Source organism: Leucoraja erinacea, chromosome 29 (assembly GCF_028641065.1).
Source record: "Leucoraja erinacea ecotype New England chromosome 29, Leri_hhj_1, whole genome shotgun sequence".
In the NCBI taxonomy this organism is placed as follows: domain Eukaryota; kingdom Metazoa; phylum Chordata; class Chondrichthyes; order Rajiformes; family Rajidae; genus Leucoraja; species Leucoraja erinaceus.
In genome coordinates this window covers 5,233,666-5,256,721 of record NC_073405.1, presented here as the reverse complement: position 1 = coordinate 5,256,721, position 23,056 = coordinate 5,233,666, and the positions used below count along the sequence as shown (strand labels likewise).

General features: G+C 47.5%; 1 protein-coding gene and 1 long non-coding RNA gene across 4 annotated transcripts in view; both read left to right on the top strand.

Moving 5' to 3' along the window:
• Positions 1 to 9,442, top strand: part of ssbp4 (single stranded DNA binding protein 4) — a 131,648-nt gene extending 122,206 nt beyond the window's left edge. For 2 of the 3 annotated variants that reach the window (XM_055658403.1, XM_055658405.1), the window contains exons 13-18: positions 498 to 549; positions 2,599 to 2,669; positions 3,456 to 3,534; positions 4,558 to 4,586; positions 6,852 to 6,953; positions 8,489 to 9,442. In XM_055658403.1, the coding sequence (XP_055514378.1) occupies positions 498 to 549; positions 2,599 to 2,669; positions 3,456 to 3,534; positions 4,558 to 4,586; positions 6,852 to 6,953; positions 8,489 to 8,521 (366 nt within the window). In that variant the 3' untranslated portion in view covers positions 8,522 to 9,442. The remainder of the gene's footprint in view (positions 1 to 497; positions 550 to 2,598; positions 2,670 to 3,455; positions 3,535 to 4,557; positions 4,587 to 6,851; positions 6,954 to 8,488) is intronic. The other variant, XM_055658404.1, reaches the window with a different exon arrangement.
• Positions 9,443 to 11,334: 1,892 nt separating this feature from the next.
• On the top strand, positions 11,335 to 15,887 carry LOC129711049 (uncharacterized). The gene is made up of 2 exons (XR_008725772.1): positions 11,335 to 15,259; positions 15,436 to 15,887. It is a non-coding gene; the product is annotated as an uncharacterized LOC129711049 (long non-coding RNA).
• Positions 15,888 to 23,056: the final 7,169 nt, after the last annotated feature.

Genomic DNA, 23,056 nt, shown 5'->3' with positions numbered 1-23,056 from the left:
GTTACAAGCTAATTAATCTACAAACCTGTGCGCATCTTTGGGGAGCGTGAGAGGAAAACTGGAGCACCCACGTGGTCACGGGGGGAGAGTGTGCAAACTCCGCACAGACAGCACCCGTAGAGGCGGCAACTCTACCGCTGCGCGACCTTCAGCCGCTCCAGCCTCTAATCTCTGCTCACTGGCACCCTCACTCCCCACCCTGCCCTCTCTCTGTTCCCCTACCCCAAATGACGGATGCGCAAGAAAGAACTGCAGATGCTGGTAAAATCGAAGGTAGGCCCAAAATGGTGGAGTAACTCAGCGGGTGAGGCAGCATCTATGGGGAGAAGGAATGGGCGACGTCGCCCATTCCTTCTCTCCATAGATGCTGCCTCACCCGCTGAGTTACTCCACCATTTTGTGTCTACCCCCAAAAGACTGGGATCTCTTCACTCTCCCCACCCCCCTCCTGCATCCATCCCTGTGTTGATCTGTTTTTCCCATGTGATCTCTCTCAGGGCCCACCAGGGAGCGGACCACCGGGAACGCCGATCATTCCCAGCCCCGGAGGTAACGTCACTTCCCTCTATTTCATTCCTTGGAAGCAATGGGGAAAGGGGAATGATTGAAGCCTAACTTGTGGTGGTGGAAGTTGCATTAGCTGGTGCATCATAGCACGGCAGACAGGCCATTGACCATTAGAACACCCTTGATCCTGAAGGCCGACTTAGGAAGATGCAGATGAAAATCATCCTGCGTTAAATTTATTTTGTGGAATGTAAAGCTTTTAATGATAGTTAGTCAAAATGGTTTACTACAATGCTGATGCATTGTGGTTCCTCCAACTGATGCAAGGAGGACATAGCTTTAAGGTTAAGGGGAAAACATTTAATAGGAGTCTGAGGGGTACCTTTTTCAACTCAAAAGGGTTGGTGGATGCACGGAAGGAACGTAAGGCTTTGGAGCAGTTACACCTGGAGTATTGTGTGCAGTTTTGGTCCCCTAATTTGAGGAAGGACATTCTTGCTATTGAGGGAGTGCAGCGTAGGTTTGCAAGGTTAATTCCTGGGATGGTGGGGCTGTTGTATGCTGAGAGAATGGAGCAGCTGGGCTTGTACACTCTGGAGTTTAGAAGGATGAAAGGGCATCTCATTGAAACATATAAGGGCCTGGACACGCTAGAGGCAGGAAACATGTTCCCGATGTTGGGGGAGTCCGGAACCAGGGCCACAGTTTAAGAATAAGGAGTAAGCCATTTAAAACAGAGACGAGGAAACACTTTTTCTCACAGAGAGTGGTGAGTCTGTGGAATTCTCTGCCTCAGAGAGCGGTGGAGGCAGGTTCTCTGGATGCTTTCAAGAGAGAGCTAGATAGGGCTCTTAAAAATAGCGGAGTCAGGGAATATGGGAAGAAGGCAGGAACGGGATACTGATTGGGGATGATCAGCCATGATCACATTGAATGGCGGTGCTGGCTCGAAGGGCCAAATGGCCTAATCCTGCACCTATTGTCTATTGTCTATTGTGCTGCCAGAGGAGGTGGTTGAGGCAGGGACTACCCCAACATTTAAAAAGCAGTTACACAGGTACGTGGAAAGGACAGATTTGGAGGGATATGGACCAAATGCTGGCAGGTCGGACTAGTGTAGCTGGGACACGTTGGTTGGTGTGGGCAAGTTGGGCCAAAGGGCCTGTTGCCATACTGTATCACTCTATGAAACTATAACATGGAAGCAGGCCGTTCGGCCCAACACATCCATGCCAACCAAGATGCTCAGACAGGAGGAACTGCAGCTGATGGTTTACCAACAAAGGACACATGTGCTGGAGTAACTCCATGGGTCAAGCAGCATCTCTAGAGGATATGGATAATCAGTTTAGTTTAGTTTATTGTCACGTGTACTGAGGTACAGTGAAAAGCTATTTGTTGCATGCTATCCAGTCAGCGGAAAGACAATACATGATTACAACCAAGCCGACCACAGTGTATAGATACAGGATGAAGGGAATAACGTTTTGTTCAAAATAAAGTCCAGTAATGTCCAATTAAAGATAGTCCGAGGGTCTCCAATGAGGTAGATAGTAGGTCAGAACCGCTCTCTAGTGGGTGGTAGGGTGGTTCAGTTGCCTGATAACAGCCGGGAAGAAACTGTCCCTGAATCTGGAGGTGTGCATTTTCACACTTCTGTGCCTCTTGCCTGATGGGAGAGGAGAGAGGAGGGAGTGACCAGGGTGAGATTGGTCCTTGATTGTGGTGCTGGCCTTGCCGAGGCAGCGTGAGGTGTAGGCCCAGCAACGTGGACCTTCCCAGCAGATCTTCTTCTAGCGAATGAACCAAAGGAATCGTTAGATCTCAAGCCGGGAGTTGAGCAGCCATGTTGTTGTCTCTATTGGCGTCAATGTCTGCCAGGCCCCGACACTGCTCCATTTGGTCGGGTGGTAGAGCGGGCACCCAGAGATGACATGGTTGTCTGTCTGTTGTTCTGCTCCGCATTCACCGGCTGGGCTCTGGCGGAGGGCCCCCCCCCCCCATCTCCGACAGGTGGTCTACGGGTTTGTGCAGATCGCAGTTTGAATCTCCAGTGACGTCCAAACCCTGTCCTCTGCTGTTTTCTTATAGATTCCACCAATTCCAGTGAGAACATGTACACAATGATGAATCCCATCGGACCCGGAGGGAATCGACCAGGGGTAAGTCTGAGTGAGCTGGTTCTCTGGGGCAATATATCAGTAACCCTGTTACCTCTGGGTCCCTGGGTCTGTGCTGATACTGGCCTCGCTACATCAGGGTTGGGTCTGGAGAAAGAATCTTAGAATTGTGGAAGCATTACAGCACGGTAACAACAGGTCCTTGGACCCAACAGGTCCATGGCAACCAAGATACCCATCTCATAAACTCATGTGATAGGAGCAGAATTAGGCCATTCGGGCCATCAAGTCCACTCCACCATTCAATCATGGCTGATCTATCTTTTCCTCTCAACCCTGTTCTCCTACCTCCACCCCCCCCATAATCCCTGACGCACCCCCCCATACTTATCAAGAAAGGCACAACTCCTATCTAAGCCGGACTCGAGGAACGGCAGATGCCGGTTTACGGAAAAAGACTCAAAATTGTCGGACCCACTAAGTTACCCCAGCGCATTGCGTCTGTTTCAGGATTGGGTTTGCCTGCATTGTGGGAAGAAACTGGGGCACCTGGAGAAAACCCACGTGATCACGGGGAGAACATGCAAACTCCGTCCAGACAGCACCTGCCCTTTGGAACCTTAGCGCAGGTTGGGTGCTGCTTTAACATGAGATCCAGCACTCCTTGCGCTGGTGTCAGCATTTAGTGTCAGCATTAGGCTTCACACCTTTAACCTTGGGGGGGGGGGTGAGTGCATCCCACCACTGCAGCCCCTGATCTCTGTGTATCGCTGCAGTGAGTGAAACCAGGCATGCAGGCAAACTATCTCTTGCTTATTTATTTTTCAGTTCCCAATGGGGCCTGGAGCGGAGGGACCGCTTGGTGGAATGGCGGGCATGGAGCCCCATCACATGAATGGAACATTAGGTAATGCAGGGTGATGGGCCTGGTGCAGAAGTCTGGATTCAGGCTCAGAATGCGTTTGGTTCAGAGATACAGCATGGAAACACGCTCCTCGGCCCACCGAGTCCGCGCCAAGCAGTCATCCCCGCACACAAACACTATCCTACTTATGAGAGACAATTTACAATTTTACCATGGCCAATGAACCTACAAACCTGTACGGTCTGTGGAGTGTGGGTGGGATCCGGAACACCCGGAGAAAACCCACGCAGGTCACGGGGAGAACGTCCAAACTCTGTACAGACAGCGCCCGTAGTCAGGATCGAACCCGGGTCTCTGGCGCTGTGAGGCAGCAACTCTACCGCTGCCGCCACCGTGCCGCTCACAGTAGAAGTCACTAAGACTTGGGCCTGGAGTTAATGTAATCCAGGCAGGATTATTGTGTTACGATCGCTGTGTGTCCTTTGACACCAGAGAACAGAAGCTGACTAAAGTCAACGGCAGGTACACGTGCTCAGTTTCAACTTTCTCCCTAAAGCACAGAGTTATTAGGGATACTTTCTTGTCACAGTGAGATTATTTGCTTGCACACACAATGTATACAAACATAGAAACATAGAAATTAGGTGCAGGAGTAGGCCATTCGGCCCTTCGAGCCTGCACCGCCATTCAATATGATCATGGCTGATAATCCAACTCAGTATCCCGTACCTGCCTTCTCTCCATACCCCCTGATCCCTTTAGCCACAAGGGCCACATCTAACTCCCTCTTAAATATAGCCAATGAACTGTGGCCTCAACTACCCTCTGTGGCAGAGAGTTCCAGAGATTCACCACTCTCTGTGTGAAAAAGGTTCTTCTCATCTTGGTTTTAAAGGATTTCCCCCTTATCCTTAAGCTATCCTTATACAAACAGCTGCCACCCACAGCGCTGATTATTATGATACATGAAGATGATTTTAAGCATCCCGACCTCTCGCTGTCTACTTAAACCTTAGCAATTCATGTTTGACAGGAGCAACTAAGAGTTTTTCTCGTCCTTTTCAGGTTCTGGTGATATTGATGGATTGTCAAAGGTATGTTGGTGCAAACACAGACTTTGTTGGTCGTCTTGTCGTATAAACTCTTAAAGGCCTTCCCACTTGGTGATTGTTTTTGGCGACTGTTGGCATCATTGACTGGCGTATCAGGTCACGTGACGCGGCGTGATGTCATATTGGCGCGCGGTGCCTCCTCGAGCTTCGCGACATTTTTTTTGTCGCCGCTGGGTTTTGAAATGTCCGAAATCTTTCGGCCACCCCGATACGTCAGACGATGACGCCGGCAGTCGCCGAACAAAATCGGCCAAGTGTGGAACAGGCCCTTTACGCTCGGAAACAGGCCGTTCTGCTTCAGGCCGGTGTTTCTGCAACGCACCCATTTCACCTCAGCATATCTCCCTTCACCCAGTGTGTTTACCCAGAGTGTAGGAGAAAGAATGGTACAGACACAAAATGCCGGAGCAACTCTGTGGGTCAGGCAGCATCAAAGATACCAGAGGAGCAAGAGAGACCACTCCTGCGAAATCCAATGGACTGACGTGTAGTACGCAACGGAACGTCACTTCCGCCATTTTAGGAATAAGACCCCGATCTCCGTTATGCCTCTTGCAGTATAATCCACGTCAGTCCTTTGGATTTTGCAGCTTATCTTGGTCTCTTAGCCTTCTATGTTAGACCATTATTATCTCTGTTTATAATAAATAAGGTGCTTTTTTTTAAATGTTATTAAAAAGACAGCATCTCTGGAGAAAAGTAGTCGGCGACGTTTAGGATCTTCAGACTTCAAACACATCCGAAGAAGGGTCTCCACCCGAACCGTCACCTAAGTCTTTTCTCCAGGCCTTTCACTATTCTACCCAGGGTCTTTCGCAATTTGAAAATGTAGTCGCTGCATTTTAGAAAATGCAACAAAAATAAATAATGTAGCAATCATCATCTATGTGGCGATAGTGATAATTAGCTTTTTGCTGTTGGTTGGGAAGCGAATGATGTCCAGGACATTGAGGACAATGTGAAACGGCTGCTCTGGGAGTTTGTAGCTGATGAGATGAATAATGTGTGCTTTCCAAGGACAATCTGTCCGATTCCTCTGGGTAATCTGAGGCCCAGGTTGACAGCATCACATTGCTGACAGCAATGAGCAAATGCAGAGACAATGTGTCTGAAGAAGAGGGATAGACAGAGTTGACGTGGATAAGCTTTTCCCACTGAGAGTAGGGAAGATTCAAACAAGAGGACATGACTTGAGAATTAAGGGACAGAAGTTTAGGGGTAACATGAGGGGGAACTTCTTTACTCAGAGAGTGGTGGCTGTGTGGAATGAGCTTCCAGTGGAAGTGGTGGAGGCAGGTTCGATTTTATCATTTAAAAATAAATTGGATAGTTATATGGACAGGAAAGGGATGGAGGGTTATGGTCTGAGTGCAGGTAGATGGGACTAGGGGAGAATACGTGTTCGGCACGGACTTGTAGGGCCGAGATGGCCTGTTTCCGTGCTGTAATTGTTATATGGTTATAAGAAGGGACTCAACCCGAAACATCACCCATTCCGTCTATCCAGGCATGCTGGATGTGGAGAGGATTTTTACATTAGTGGGAGAGTCTGGAGCTAGCGATCGTAGCCTCAGAAATGTTCATTTCACTGCATCTAAACTGGTGCATGAGACAAATAAAAGCGAACTTGAACTTAAAGGGCCTTCTTTTAGGAAGGAGATGAGGAAAATTGTCTTTAGTCAGAGGGCGGTGAATCTGTGGAATTCTCCACCACAGAAGGCTGTGGAGGCCAAGTCAGTGGATATTTTTAAGGCAGAGATAGATCGATTCTTGATTAGTACGGGTGTCAGAGGTTATGAGGGGGAAGGCAGGAGAATGGGGTTAGGGTGGAGAGATAGATCAGCCACGATTGAATGGCGGAGTAAACCTGATGGGCCGAATGGCCTAATTCTACTCCTATTCCTTATGACCTTATGTTGCCTGTCCCGCTGAGATACTCCAGCATTTTGTGTCTATCTTCAACATATTTAGAGATGCCGCCTTCCTTGAAGGGTCCAGGAATCGGTCAATCTCTCGGTCAATAAACCGAACGCACGGGGACTTGACTAAATCCACGTACAATGTGAACATCTAGTGACTCCTTATCCAATCCCACCCTGCCTAGCAAAGAATATGTGATTCCCGATCGATGGACTATTCCTTCTTTCGGGAATTCTGTCTGGTTTTACCGTGAAGGAGGTTGAGGTGTTGCAGTAGAACGGAGTTAGCCCTGACAATGATCAACGTGCCTCGTTACTTTCCCTTTAGAATTCCCCAAACAACATGACAGGGATCAGCAATCCTCCGGGAACTCCGCGCGATGACGGCGAGATGGCGGGAAACTTCTTAAATCCTTTCCAAAATGAAAGTGTAAGTTAAATCACAAATCTGCTCTTTCTGTGTCTCTGCCTCTGTCTCTCTCTCCCCCTCTCTCTCTGTCTGTCTGTTTCTCTTTCTCTCCCTCTCTCTATCTGTCTCTCTCTCATTTTTTTTTTTTCTTTTTTTTTTTCCTTTTTTTTTTCTTTCTTTTTTTTTTTCTTTCTTTCTTTTTTTTTTTTTTTTTTCTTTTTTTTTCATTCCAAGGACTTTCTACAACAATTGCATATTACAATGTACCGCAAGTACACAATGGTCACAATACATCAAGCAGTCATTATAGTACAATGGTGCAATCGTTAGATACGAAGCTCTCCTCCTCCCCCCCCCCGCGGTGACCAGCGTTGACGGAAGGCCTCCAGAGTCCCCGGAGAGGGAACACTCGAGCACAGACGTAGGGGCGGGCAGCCGACTCTGGCGTGACCATCGACCGCCCGCTGCCTGGACCCGCCAATGGCCATCTTGGCCCGGGCCCAGGAGCAAACCGACAGGGAGATCCCACCCCTCCCGATCGGCTCTCCCCACTCCCTGCCTTGTGTCCAAACACCAAGATCGTGGGACTGAAATGCAACCAGAACTTGAGGAGCAGCCGCTTCAGATATTGGTGCAGGGGCAGCAACCTCTCACACTCCATGTACACGTGGAACACGGGCTCTTCCTCACCAGTAGTTACAGGCGGGCGGCAAGTCCGTGAACCGATTCAAAGGTTTATTGCACACCACGGCTCTGGGCAACATTCTCCACCCCAGGTCCCCGATGTAAAGGGGGAGGACTCCCTTGTAGAGAGACCTCCACTGGGGACTGCCCCCACCGCCAGGTGGTAACACGGACCGCCATGGCGTGTCCGGACGGAAGACGAGGGCGAGGAGGTGTAGAGTGTTGCAGGAACATCCAGTACAGTACACGTCTCTCCGCGCCACGGAACGGCACGCTGGGCATCACGGAAAGGCGGCTCATGTTGTGTAGGGCCGGCACCCCCCTGGGGAAATATTCTGGAGCCTGGGCGGAGCGGGGGTAAGGCTGGTCAGAATCACTCCTCGACACCCACCGTGACAGGGTGAGGACTGCCCCTCTCTCTCTCTGTCTCTCTCTCTCTCTCTCTCTCTCTCTCTCTCTCTCTCTCTCTCTCTCTCTCTCTCTCTCTCTCCTCTCCCTCTCTCTCTCCCCCCCCTCTCTCTCTGTCTCTCTCTCTCTCCCTCTCTCTCCCTCTCTGTCTCTCTCTCTCTCCATCTATCTCTGTCTATATCTGTCTCTCTCTCTCTCTCTTTCTCTCTGTCTCTCTCTCTCCCCCCTCCTCTCTCTCTCTTTCTCTCTCTCTCTCCCCCTCCTCTCCCTCTCTCCCTCTCTGTCTCTCTGTCTCTCTCTCTCTCTCTCTCTCTCTCCCTCTCTGTCCCTCTCTCCCCCCCCCCTTCTCTCTCTCTCTCTCTCTCTCTCTCTCTTCCCCCCCCCCTCCTCTCTCTCTCTCCCCTCCCTCTCCCCCCCCCCCCCCTCTCTCACACTCTGATTCACAAGGCTGTGCTTTCTTCCAGCAGTACTCGCCCAGTATGACAATGAGTGTGTGAGCAAACCCCCTGTGGACTCTCTCTTCTGATCCTTGTGCGACCCCACTGGAACTGAGAAGAAAGCGTGGATGGCCGATTGCTATTGAACCTAAACAATATTTAAAGGACAATTATCTGCGTAGCTGTGTGGGCTGCGTCACGCTGTAGTGAATCATCGGGTGTTAAGTTGGATGAAAGCCTAAGGCTTGTCGAAGAATGGAAGATGTTACATTTAAGCATGGGCTGAGGGGGGGGGGGGGGGGGGGGGGGAGGGCATGGGATGGGGAGGGGTGATCAAAGACATTTTACTGTTTTAATACTTTCTTTTGTATAAAAAACCGTTGTCCACTCTGACGACAGAGGTACGTAAGGCCTTGGGCCTGGAGTGGGCCAAAGCCAGCGTAGTAAGTGGGTATTTCAGTTACATGCTACTGTCTTAACTCAACCACACTCCATCATCATCTTGACATGGGTCGTCGTTTCACGTTTCATTGGAGCATCTAATAGGCTGCCTGCCATCCAGTAGTCTCACGGGGGGCCTGTTCCCAATGCTGTATACGTTTGTTCGGCCTGGATGCAGCCAAGGAATTTAGTCTTCCGAGCCGTGGCCTCTCATAGAAACATAGAAAATAGGTGCAGGAGTGGAGGCCATTCGGCCCTTCGAGCCTGCACCGCCATTCAATACGATCATGGCTGATTATCCAATTCAGTATCCTGTACCTGCCTTCTCTCCATACCCCCTGATTCCCTTTAGCCACAAGGGCCACATCTAACTCCCTCTTAAATATAGCCAATGAACTGTGGCCTCAACTGGCAGAGAATTACACAGATTCACCACTCTCTCTCTCTCTCTCTCTCGAGTCGAAAACCTCTTTGATGTGGATTTAGCATCTTCTTTTGGACTGTCCAGCAAACCTGGCAATTCCAGAGAGTGGCCCTCCCTCTCCCTCCCCCTCCCCCCCCCCCCCCCCCCCCCCCCCCCCCCCCCTCCAAGCAGCACCCCCCCTATCTTTCCCACCAGGCAACATCTTAGCCCACACAACAATCTTCTCCAACCTTCACCTCAGCCCCATGCTTCCTGGAAACTGACATTGCTTCCTCGATTCCTTCCCCGCTGCTTAGGATCGAAGACACAACGAGTTAGTTCCAAGCGTAGATTGTCGACGGTGTTCGCGACTGCAGAGCGGGAAGTCTGCCCTGTTCCTCTTCCCCAGTGTCTAGACGGGTGTGGTCGCCACACAGCCCGTGTCCAAAAGAAAGCCACGTTTCCTTGGTTGGCTGGGCCCCTGGCGGAGCCGTCGGTGTCTCGTCTATTCCAAGGAATAGACGAGACGCCGACTGGTCCACCAGGGACAAAGTCACCCAGGAAACTCCTGCTTTTTTTTTTTTTTTTTTGGCCGTGCAGGAAATGAAACTTCATCAGGGCTCTAATCAACCTTTGGGTCAAGAGCCATCCTTGGGATCCATCAAAAAACTCAAGCCCCCACCCCGTCCCACTTAGGAAACCTGAACGGAAAACCTCTGGAGACTTTGCCCGAGGTTTCCGTGCGGTTCCCGGAGGTTTTTGTCAGTCTCCCTACCTGCTTCCACTACCTGCAACCTCCTGCAACCACCTGCAACCTCCGGGAACCGCACGGAAACCTTGGGGGGGGCGCAAAGTCTCCAGAGGTTTCCGTTCAGGTTTCCTAAGTGGGACGGGGGCATAACTGCAAAGGGCCTGTCCCACTTAGGCGATGTTTTTTTCGGCAACTTGCCGGCACCCGTCGGCAGGCGGCCGAAAATGTTCCAACACGTTGAAAATCCAGGGGCGACCAGAAAAGGGTACGACTCTTTGGGCGACCACTCACGACCATACAGGCATCACGTGTCGACATGTCGCCGGGGTGACGCCTGTCACGGTGGTGAGTAGTCGCCCAAAGAGTCGCACCTTTTGTTTAAAGAAGGAACTGCAGATGCTGGAAAATCGAAGGTAGACAAAAGTGCTGGAGAAACTCAGCGGGTGCAGCAGCAGCGTCTATGGAGCGAAGGAAATAGGCAACGTTTCGGGACGAAACCCTTCCGGGTTTCGGCCCGAAACGTTGCCTATTTCCTTCAAGGGTCCAGCCCGAAATGTCTGAATGTCTGAAGAAGTGGTTTCGGCCCGAAACGTTGCCTATTTCCTTCGCTCCATCGATGCTGCCGCGAAGGAAATATGGCAACGTTTCGGGCCGAAACCACTTCTTCAGACGTACCTTTTTCTGGTCGCCGCTGGATTCTCAACATGTTTGTTGACAATTGTCGGCCTCCTGCTGCGACTAATGGCGGGTGCCGGCACAGGTCGCCGAAAAAAACCTGCGTAAGTGGGACAGGCCCTTGAATCTTGTGAACGATTATTGTTTCGTGGCTTCTTTCAAAGATGCGGGCATTCATGCGGAACTTGTCTGGAATCCACTGAGTTGTGTGGTCTCACCAACACATCTCGGCTTCACGACCCACCATCGCATTGCAATGGCTGCCATTGTGTGCGTGGCACCTTCCTTGAGGGTCGGTGGAGGTCTCACAAGGCCAGAGGATGATCAGTTGGTGGCGTGGCTTCAGCTGTTAGCGTTGCCTCAGTTCCAGGAGGTATTCAAGGGATCTTTAGTATCTACCAAAGAGATTTGAACAAGGATTCAGACCTCACTGTAAAGTATTATCCAATTGACATGTCTGAGAAGGAACTGCAGATGCTGGAAAATCAAAGGTGGACAAAAATGCTGGAGAAACTCAGCGGGTGAGGCAGCATCTATGGAGCGGAGGAAATAGGCGACGTTTCGGGTCGAGACCGAAATAGGCAACGTTTCGGGTTTGAAGAACGGTCTCGACCCGAAACGTCGCCTTTTTCCTTCGCTCCATAGATGCTGCCTCACCCGCTGAGTTTCCCCAGCATTTTTGCCTACATCCAATTGACATGGATCATATTCATCTCCAGTGTTCAACCATGGTAGGGGACAACTGCTTGGTCCTCATTGAGGTGTCCAAGAGCATAAACAGATCAGACTGAATGAAGTAGGACATGGCTTCAATGGCGAAATGGCCGTTAGTTGATTTTGAGTTGTAGAGTTCCGCAGCACAGAAACACGCCCTTCAGCCCAACTCGTCCATGCTGTCCCAAATGCCCCATCTCAGGTAGCACAATGTACCTGCATCTGGCCCGTATCCCCCAAGACCTTTTCTACCCATGTCCTTGTCAAAATGTTTTTAAAATGTTGTTATTGTAACCACCTCGACGACTTCCTCTGGCAGCTCGTACCATATACACACCACCCTCTGGCAACTTGTACCGTATACCCACCAACCTCTGGCAATTTGTACCATATACCCACCAACCTCTGGCAATTTGTACCATATACCCACCAACCTCTGGCAGCTTGTACCATATACACACCACCCTCTGGCAGTTTGTACCATATACCCACCAACCTCTGTTTGAAATAGTTGTCCCTCAGGTTTCTGTGAAATATTCCCCCTCTCGCCTTGAACCTATGTCCCCCAGTCCTTGCTTCCCCTGCCCTGGGAAACCAATCCATGCATTCACCCTATCTATTCTCCTCGCGATTTTATTCACCTCTATAAGATCACCCCCTCAGCCTCCTGTGTTCCAAGGAATAAAGTCCTGGCCTGTTTGACCCAGTCGTATATGAATGGGGCTTTTGGGTGAAAAAACTTGGGTGAAACATTTAAACGCGAGTTTGTTAACGTGATGATGTGGAGAGTCGTTGGGTGCTTTTGGATGGATGGACGAAATGGCTGTTCACACCCAGGTTTATTTGGGTCCAACTTGGTTGACCTACAGGAGGCAGAGGTTTTCTTTTCTGCATGGTGGTTAATACAGATACATCAGGTGTTGCTCTTCATACCATCTGTCTCCCTGCACCAGCAGCCCAGAATGGGGCTGACATTGCGACCAGCGGGAAGTGAATGCATTCGCCGGCCCGAAGATAGACGCAAAATGCTGGAGTAGCTCAGCGGGACAGGCAGCATCTCTGGAGAGAAGGAACGGGTGACGTTTTGGGTCGAGATCCATCAGAGACCCCCCGAAACCTCGCCCGTTCCTTCTCCCCAGAGACGCTGCCTGTCCCGCTGAGTTCCTCCAGCATTTTGGGTCTATCATCATCGGTTTGAACCAACCAAATCTGCAGTTCCTTCCTACACACCTCCAGTGGCCCACTGGCTCTTACTGGGCACCCCCTCACCTCCGACCAGCCCAGACCCTGTTCAGAAGAAGGGTCTCGACCCGAAACGTCGCCCACTCCTTCTCCCCAGAGATGCTGCCTGTCCTGCTGAGTTCCTCCAGCATTTTGCGTTCACCTTCGAATAACCATATAACCATATAACAATTACAGCACGGAAACAGACCATCTCGACCCTTCTAGTCCGTGCCGAACACATAATCTCCCCTAGTCCCATATACCTGCGCTCAGACCATAACCCTCCATTCCCTTCCCATCCATATATCTATCCAATTTATTTTTAAATGATAAAAACGAACCTGCCTCCACCACCTTCACTGGAAGCTCATTCCACACAGCTACCACTCTCTGAGTAAAGACGTTCCCCCTCATGTTACCCCTAAACTTCAGTCCCTTAATTCTCATGTCATGTCCCCTTGTTTGAATCTTCCCTACTCTCAGTGGGAAAAGCTTATCCACGTCAACTCTGTCTATCCCTCTCATCATTTTAAAAGAATAGCCCTGTGCTCTCCTTTAGAAGGTCTGTTCTAAATTGTTCGCCCATAACAATCTGATGTGAAATTAGACGAGGTAAAGACTGGTCCGTTGATTTCATTGTCTTGATTTTTAGCTGCTCATGTTATGATACCGACCTTTTGTGTTTATTTGTGTTGCAGTAGCTATGGGGGGGGGGAGAGGAAGGGGGCTAGGGTGAAGATTCCCACAACAGTATATTGTTATTCGGAGTGGATGTTATTGAGAAGGTCAATACCAAGGGACAGGTAAGGAGTGGTGGGGTTGAGACTGTGGCTGTGACTTATACCCGGGTATGAGTTTATGGGGAGAATGCCGTGTTACTGAGAACAAGTGTTATGGGAAGAACGTTGCACTGAACATCAATCCAGGCTGCCCTGGTTTGAACGGGGGTTGCATTCAGAATACGAGCAGTAGTTTAAGAAGGAAGTGCAGATGCTGGAAAATCGAAGGGAGACAAAAAAATGCTGGAGAAACTCAGCGGGTGCAGCAGCATCTATGGAGGGAAGGAAATAGGCAACGTTTCGGGACGAAACCCTTCCGGGTTTCGGCCCGAAACATTGCCTATTTCCTTCAAGGGTTCCAGCCCGAAACGTCGCCTATTTCCTTCGCTCCATAGATGCTGCTGCTGCACCCGCTGAGTTTCTCCAGCATTTTTTGTCTACCTCCAGCGTTTTATTTATCACTTTATACCCTTTCACTCTACACTTTTGTAACCCCAAGACGTGTTATGCTGACCCTTCCTTCCCACCGCAGTTAGGGGCCAACCTCCAGGAGAGGCAAAACACCCTCTCTAATTCTCAATCAGATACCACAGTGAGATCTGTGCGGGACAAGGGGCCGCTTCAATTGACCTCAGACCTCAGGGATAAGGTCAGCCTGAACACCCCCCCCCCCAACTGAGATCATATAACCATATAACAATTACAGCACGGAAACAGGCCATCTCGGCCCTACAAGTCCATGCCAAACAATTTTTTTTCCCCTTAGTCCCACCTGCCTGCACTCGTACCATAACCCTCCATTCCCTTCTCATCCATATGCCTATCCAATTTATTTTTAAATGATACCAATGAACCTGCCTCCACCACTTCCACTGGGAGCTCATTCCACACCGCTACCACTCTCTGCGTAAAGAAGTTCCCCCTCATATTACCCCTAAACTTCTGTCCCTTAATTCTGAAGTCATGTCCTCTTGTTTGAATCTTCCCTATTCTCAAAGGGAAAAGCTTGTCCACATCAACTCTGTCTATCCCTCTCATCATTTTAAAGACCTCTATCAGGTCCCCCCTTAACCTTCTGCGCTCCAGAGAATAAAGACCTAACTTATTCAACCTTTCTCTGTAACTTAGTTGTTGAAACCCAGGCAACATTCTAGTAAATCTCCTCTGTCCTGACATAATTTCCCTCGATGCCCCCCCATACCCCACTTGATGTTAAACTCTTGGGTCCTTCATGCCCTGGGACTATTCTCTGCATTCCAGCTCCAGTATTCTGAGCAAAGACACAAGGTGCTGGAGGAACACTCTGTGGGTCGGGTAGCAGCATCTGCGGAGGGAATGGACAGGCGGGATTTTGTGTCCGATCCAAAGCTTTGCCTGTCAATTCCCAATACAAATGCTGCTTCACCACTGAGTACCTTCCTCCAGCACTTTGTGTGTTTTGTGTTCAAGATTCCAGCATCTGCAGATTTCATGTTCATAAGTTACCGGAGCAGAATTAGGCCATTCGGCCCATCAAGTCTACTCCGTCATTCAATCTCGGCTGACCTAATCTTTCCCTCTCAATCCCATTCTCTTTCTCCCCATAACCACTGACACCTACCTGTATCAATCACATTTCTTGTGTCTCCAACCCCTTGGATCCTGTTGTCCTTTTGATCTTACGGATGCTGCGCTCTTGGTTACTGCGAGATCATACACCCTCTTGGACCCCTCTATCTGAATCATCTCCTGGATCCTGTTCCTGATCCTGGTTCCTATGTGTGGGAAGGAACTGCAGATGCCGGTTTAAACCGTAGACACAAAATGCTGGGGTAACTCAGCGGGACAGGCAGCATCTCCAGAGAGAAGGAATTGGTGACGTTTCGGTGACTGTTAGAAGAAGGGTCTCGACCCGAAATGTCACCCATTCTGAAGAAGTCTGAAGAAGGGTCTCGACCCGAAATGTCACCCATTCCTTCTCTCCAGAGACACTGCCCGTCCCGCTGAGTTACTCCAGCATTTTGCGCCCACCCTTGGTCCCTATAGTCTGTCCAGTCAGCACCTACTGAATGCAGGAATGAGACGGGAGAACGCTGAGCTTGACTTCACAGCTGATTCAAAGTTAGTTCTAATTATCACCTACACAGTACCAGCAGGGATCCCAGCCAATCTCGAACCCATGTTTTCTTTGAATATATATTTTTTAATATCTATCATTTATGACTCTGTACAGTCCTGTATTCCTGCTGCCTACCAATTGTGTTTGATGTATAAATGCATTAAACTTTTCGAATATGTCACGACAGTACTGGACACAAATGTTGGCAGTTTGCTGATCCTCTCAGCCCCAAGTTTGCTATAGCGTTCTGTGTAGTTATATATATTATGTCACTTGTATGTTCTTTATATATTGTAAAGATTCTTTAGATGTTCAGTTGCATATTAAACTGCATCAATAAATGTCATGGATGCTTTTCTTATTTCCTGCCTCTGTTGTGGCTTGCTTTTGTACAGACGTTACTAGTGGGAGCAGCAATAGGCCATTTGGCCCATTGGACCCACTTCACCTTTCAACAAGATCACGGTTGGTCCTCAGCAGGTTCAATGTTATCTTCCTGACCCCCCCCCTTGATGCCCCTTGAATCCTCGCATCATGAAATCTCTTGGACTGACACAAAGTTGATCAATGCCAACCTCTGTGTAGGAAGGAACTGCAGATGCTGGTTGACACCAAAGACAAGTAACACAGCGGATCAGGCAGCATCTCTGGAGAAAAAGAATAGGTGACGTTTCGGGTCAAGTCAAGTTTATTTGTCACATACACATACGAGATGTGCAGTGAAATTAAAGTGGCAATGCTCACGGACTTTTGTGCAAAAGACAAACAACAAAACAACCAAACAAATTATAAACACAATCATAACAAACATATTCTTTTACATAATAAATAATGGAAGGAAAAACGTTCAGTAGAGTTAGTCCCTGGTGAGATTGGCGTTTACAGTCCGAATTGCCTCTGGGAAGAAACTCCTTCTCAACCTCTCCGTTCTCACCGCATGGCAACGGAGGCGTTTGCCTGACCGTAGCAGCTGGAACAGTCCGTTGCAGGGGTGGAAGGGGTCTCCCATGATTTTATTTGCTCTGGAGTTGCACCTCCTGTTGTATAGTTCCTGCAGGGGGGGGCGAGTGAAGTCGGGACCCTTCTGGAGACCATCTCTGTGACTGGACCTCCACAGCTTGAGAGATAGAGAATTGGAGTCATAGAGCCAGGAAAAAGGCCCTTCAGACACATTTGCCCACACTGACCCACATGCCCCGTCTGCACTAGTCTCACATTGGACACGCTAGAGGCAGGAAACATGTTCCCGATGCTGGCGGAGTCCAGAACCAGGGGCCACAGTTTAAGAATAAGGAGTAAGCCATTTAGAACGGAGACGAGGAAACACTTTTTCTCACAGAGAGTGGCGAGTTCAATGTGATCATGGCTGATCATCCCCAATCAGTATCCCGTTCCTGCCTTCTCCCCATATCCCCTGACTCCACTATTATTAAGAGCCCTATCTAGTTCTCTCTTGAAAGCATCCAGGGAACCGGCCTCCACCGCCCTCTTTGTTGGGATAGCACGCAACTAAAACAATATTGGCACTGAACTTTGGTGTACATGCCAATGAAGTTGATGAAACTGAAACAGGTTTGCCAGTATTCACTGCAACCAGTCCACTCTGACTGAAATCAAAGCCCCACCCTGTACCTGCTGGCAGAAGTGACACCATCCGTCACGTGGGACCTCCCCATGGAGCAGTGGAAATGTGGTTTCCTTCTGTAGTCCAACTGGTTCTGCCCTGGCTCGGTAGCAGAAGCTCACAGATTAACACAAGTCTTAGAGTCGTACAGCACGGAAACAGGCCCTTCGGCCCAAATTGCTCACGACCACCAACATGCCCCATCTACACTCACTCCTCCCAGCTGCCTGCGTTGCTTTCAAGAGAGAGCTAGATAGGGCTCTTAAAAATAGCAGAGTCAGGGTATATGGGGAGAAGGCAGGAACGGGATACTGATTGGGGATGATCAGCCATGATCACATTGAATGGCGGTGCTGGCTCGAAGGGCCGAATGGCCTATTCCTGCACCTATTGTCTATTGTCACATGCCCACGGTTGACCCATATCCCTTTAAGCCAGGGGTGGGGAACCTTTTCATGTTGGAATGCCGCATCAAGTTAGCTGTAATCTAATAAGGCCGCATCCAAGAAACTTCAACTAGATATACTTCAAAATGTACATTATTTTGTTAAAATAACCCTCATGACTTACTAATGTTTTAATTATGGCGGTCAGTCGGGGAGGATTATTTAGTTGAATCGTTGGTATTTTAAATACGTTCATTTTAAGATTAAAATTTAAATAATAAAAGACGAACAAAAACATAATAAAAATAAAAGGATTTGTTCTACAAATATTGGATTCATTCAAAAGTCCGCACTTAATGGCCTAGAAGGCCGCAGGTTCCCCACCCCTGCTCTAAGCATATCCTATCTACGTCCCTGTCTAAATGTTTCTTAAACTAGGTGATAGTATCTGTCTCAACTACCTCCTGCAGCAGCTTGTTCTAGGTACCTACCTACCACCCGTAGTGTACAAAAAAGGTTCTCATTAGATCGTTCCCCCATTCACCTTAAACCTATGTCCTCTGGTTCTCGATTCCCCTACACTAGGTAAGACTCTTGAGATTCACACACTCTTGAGCAAATATATTTCTCCTCGTTTCAGAGCATTTCCTCAAATTATTCATATCTCTTACAGGCCATTTTGCATCATTTCCCTCACATTCCCAGTCATCAGCAACGTTAATCATGTATTGTCTTTCCGCTGACTGGTTAGCACGCAACAAAAAGCTTTTCAATGTACCTCAGTACACGTGACAATAAAATAAACTAAACAGAAACTGTTAGATGTGGTTCACTCTGCCAAATCAGTGATGTGAGTTACGAATAGTTGGGCGGCAAGGTGGTGCAGCACCAGAGACCCAGGTTCGATCCTGACTACGGGTGCTTATCTGTACGGAGCTTTACGCTCTCCCTGTGACCTGCGTGCATTTTCTCTGAGATCTTCGGTTTCCTCCCACACGTCCAAGGATGTACAGGTTTGTAGGCTAGACACAAAATGCTGGGGTAACTCAGCGGGACAGGCAGCATCTCTGGATAGAAGGAATGGGTGGCGTTTCTGGTCAAGACGGAAGGGTCTCGACCTGAAACGTCACCCATTCTATCTTCGGTTTAAACCAGCTTCTGCAGTTCCATCCTAGAGGTTTGTAGGTTTATTGGCTTTGGTAAAACATGTGCGGGGATCGCTGGTTGGCATGGACTCGATGGGCTGAAGGGCTTGTTTCTGCGCTGTATCGCTAAACTAAATTGGCTACCTCTTATTATAATCCTGGTTCCCTGGTTTTGGACTCAGGCAGGGGAAATATCCTGTTCACATCTATCCCGTCCAATTTCCTAAGTATTTTATTTTAATATCTCATTCTTTTAAACCCTGGAGGATCAAAGTTTCATCTATTCAATCTCTCCTTATATTAGAGATCTATCATTCCAGGGCAAATCCCATTTATGTTTGCAGTAGTTCCATTATAACAATAACCATATAACAATTACAGCACGGAAACAGGTCATCTCGGCCCTACAAGTCCGTGCCGAACAACTTTTTTCCCTTAGTCCCACCTGCCTGCACTCATACCATAACCCTCCATTCCCTTCACATCCATATGCCTATCCAATTTATTTTTAAATGATACCAATGAACCTGCCGACACCACTTCCACTGGAAGCTCATTCCACACCGCTACCACTCTCTGAGTAAAGAAGTTCCCCCTCATTTACCCCTAAACTTCTGTCCCTTAATTCTGAAGTCATGTCCTCTTGTTTGAATCTTCCCTATTCTCAAAGGGAAAAGCTTGTCCACATCAACTCTGTCTATCCCTCTCATCATTTTAAAGACCTCTATCAAGTCCCCCCTTAACCTTCTGCGCTCCAGAGAATAAAGACCTAACTTATTCAACAATCATATCTTACTAAACCATACACAATCCTCCTGGTGTAGTCTATTCAAAGTTCTATATAATTGTAGTAAGAAATCTTTACTATTGTACTTAAGACCATAATTTTTTAATTTTAGTTTAGAGATACGTCATGGAAACAGGCCCTTCGGCCCACCGAGTCCATGCTGAATAGCGCTCGTCCCGTATACTAGCACTATCCTACACACTAGGGACAATTTACAGAAGTCAATTAACTTACAAAGCTGCACATCTTTGGAATGTGGGAGGAAACCGGAGCACCCGGAGGAAACCCATGGAGTCACAGGGAGAATCTTCATGCAGACAGGGGCAGGATTGGGCAAATTTGCAGTCCTGATGAGTGGGACAAAACTGTAGCAAAGAATTACTTCACACAGAATGAGAGGGAGGGGTGTGTAAAATCAGCATAAATGAAGATCAGAGGTGGATGCTATGAGAATGCAGGGTGACTTGGACACGTTGGGTGAGTGGCCAGATGCAGTTTAATGTGGATAAATGTGAGGTTATCCACGTTAGCAGCAAAAACAGGAAGGCAGGTTATTTCTAAATGGTGTCAATTTGGGAAAAGGGAAAGTACAACGGGATTCATCAGTCAATGAAAGTAAGGGTGCAGGTACAGTGGGCAGTGAAGAAAGCGAATGTCATGTTGGCCTTCATAACAAGAGGAGTGGGTATAGGAGCAAAGAGGTCCTTCTGCAGTTGAACAGGGCCCTAGTGAGACCACACCTGGAGTATTGTGTGCAGTTTAGGTCCACTAATTTGAGGAAGGACATTCTAGCTATTGAGGGAGTGCCGCGTAGGTTCACAAGGTTAATTCCCGGGATGGCAGGACTGTCATATGCTGAGGCGGCTGGGCTTGTATACTCTGGAATTTAGAAGGATGAGAGGATATCTTATTGAAACATATGATTATTAAGGGTTTGGACGCTAGAGGTAGGAAACATGTTCCCGATGTTGGGGGGAGTCCAGAACCAGGGGCCACAGTTTAAGAATAAGGGGCAAGGCATTTAGAACAGAGATGAGGAAACACTTTTTCACAAAGAGTTGTGAGTCTGTAGAATTCTCTGCCTCAGAGGGCAGTGAGGCCAGTTCTCTGGATACTTTCAAGTGAGAGCTAGATAGGGCTCAGGGGATAGTCAGGAGAAGGCAGGAAGGCAGGAATGGGGTACTGATTGTGGATGTTCAGCCATGATCACATTGAATGGCGTTGCTGGCTCGAAGGGCTGAATGGCCTACTCCTGCACCTATTGTCTATAATGATGCAGTTTCATTTAGCAATCAGTAATCTCATAAACAGAGATTATCTTTGGGAAATATAACAATACATTTTGTGTTCCATTCAAGAGGGACATAACTGCATTTGAGATGGGGTCTGTAATTTTAAGTAAAATCAACTGTATAAGTACGAGGGGCTGTGGCTAAAATCGATTAAGAAATCAGATTCAATGGATATCAATAGCAATATGTAATGGAATGCTTTGTAGTTTTCAATGAATTTATAGTTCTTCGAGAAATAGAAATTCAATGGGGTAGGTACTGACTGATTCCGCATGTTACGGGTATGGTGCTTGCAGCGAATGGCACATTGTTATTGAGGTAAGGACGGAGAAAATTAAAAAAAACTTGTCATCCATTGTCAGCAAAATACTGGGATCAGTTATTAATGATAAAGCTGGGCAAATCAAATCATGACTGATCAGTCACAAATGATTTCAATGAAAAGGAAATTGAGTTGGACAAACCTAACACACTATTGGGGATATACTGTAACTTACCATGGAGATACGGGGAAATTTAATGGACGAAATATATATGGATTTTATAAGGTATTTGATAAGAAATATTAACTTAACTAAAGGATTGAAAGATTAGGAGTATATGATTGACATTAAGTTGGTAAGAATAACAGGTTATCTTTGAAATTGGCAAGCTGCTAATAAGTGGGCTAAAGAGATTGGAATAGGATACTATGCCATTACCTGTTAAATAAATGACTTCCACATAAAGGCATATTCAAGTTTGTTGGTGTTATACAGGAAAAATGAACTTTGCAAAGGGTCATAGACAAGTTAAGCGAGCAAGAATATGGTGGTTTTTAATGTAGGAACAACATGTTATTCGTTCATCTACGTAAGAAGAATCAAAAAAACATTTTAAAGAGTGGGAAATCAGTAAATATTATTGCAGAGGGTTGAAAAGCTGCAGTCAATTGACTGGAGTCAATGCAATATACTTTTAATGGTCTGATCCATTGCATGGAGACAGAGATGGGCAAAAAATCATTGAGATTCAAGAATGAAAGGTGGAGAAATAACATTCTAAGGGGAATATAATGACCCTAATTTTTTTAATAATTAAAAAAAAAATTATATTTATTATCCATTCCCAAATAACCCCAAGTCAGTCGCTTTGTTGAACTGCTTTAGTTCTTCTGTTGAGAGTATTCCTGGTGTTGTCGGGTAGAGACGTCCAGGATTTACATTCAATAATGAAGGATAGGTGTTATATTTTTACTTCACATCGGTACAATGAAGGTCTTGCTCTCGTCACTGTAGGTAGTAGAGGTTGTGGGCTTGGAACATGCCAGTCATGCAAGTCAATAACATTTATTGAGGATATCCAAGGTATTTACTTTTTTGGATCCAGGGAATCATGGAATAGGAGCAAATCGAATGCAGGGCAAAATGTGTAGAAATGGAAGATGACTCGGACTCTTGTTTAATGAATGAGCACGTTAGAATGGCTGGCAGATTTACGTGCCTGAATCTTCAAACATTTTTCTCCAAGTGTAAATTTAGTTAGTTAAAATTATATATTAGAGATCTGCAAAAGCTTTTAAAAGTAAGCCCAGTTAGCATTGTGCACTCAGGGTCTATAATTTGGAGCTTGGAAGATGTAACTCTTCAGATAGGCTGGCCTCTCAAGATTTTCCATTAAGTGCGACAACATACAGCTCAATTGCTTGTAATCAGATGTGACCACCACAGCAATATTAACACAGCAGCAAAGCAAATGACCATAAAAATGATTGGTCCAAGGCTTGAAAGGAGGCAATATAATAATACAAGTTTGAACTTTAAGAAACTTTTTAATGTTATATCAAGTTGTGATTAGGAAAGGCAAGGAGGAAATAGAGAAAACCAACCACAAATTCCAGAGTCTGAAGAAGGTTCCCAACCCAAAACATCACCAGGTAGACAAAAATGCTGGAGAAACTCAGCGGGCGCAGCAGCATCTATGGAGCGAGGGAAATAGGCAACGTTTCGGGCTGAAACCCTTCTTCAGACATTCTGAAGAAGGGTTTCGGCCTGAAACGTTGCCTATTTCCCTCGCTCCATAGATGCTGCTGCACCCGCTGAGTTTCTCCAGCATTTTTGTCTACCTTCGATTTTCCAGCATCTGCAGTTCCTTCTTAAACACCAAAACATCACCAGACTGAAGAAGGGTCCCAACACTAAACATCACCTATCCATGTCCTCCAGAGTTGTTACCTGGCCCGCTGAGATACTCCAGCACTGTGCTCTTGACACAAATTCCTTTCGGACTGAATATTT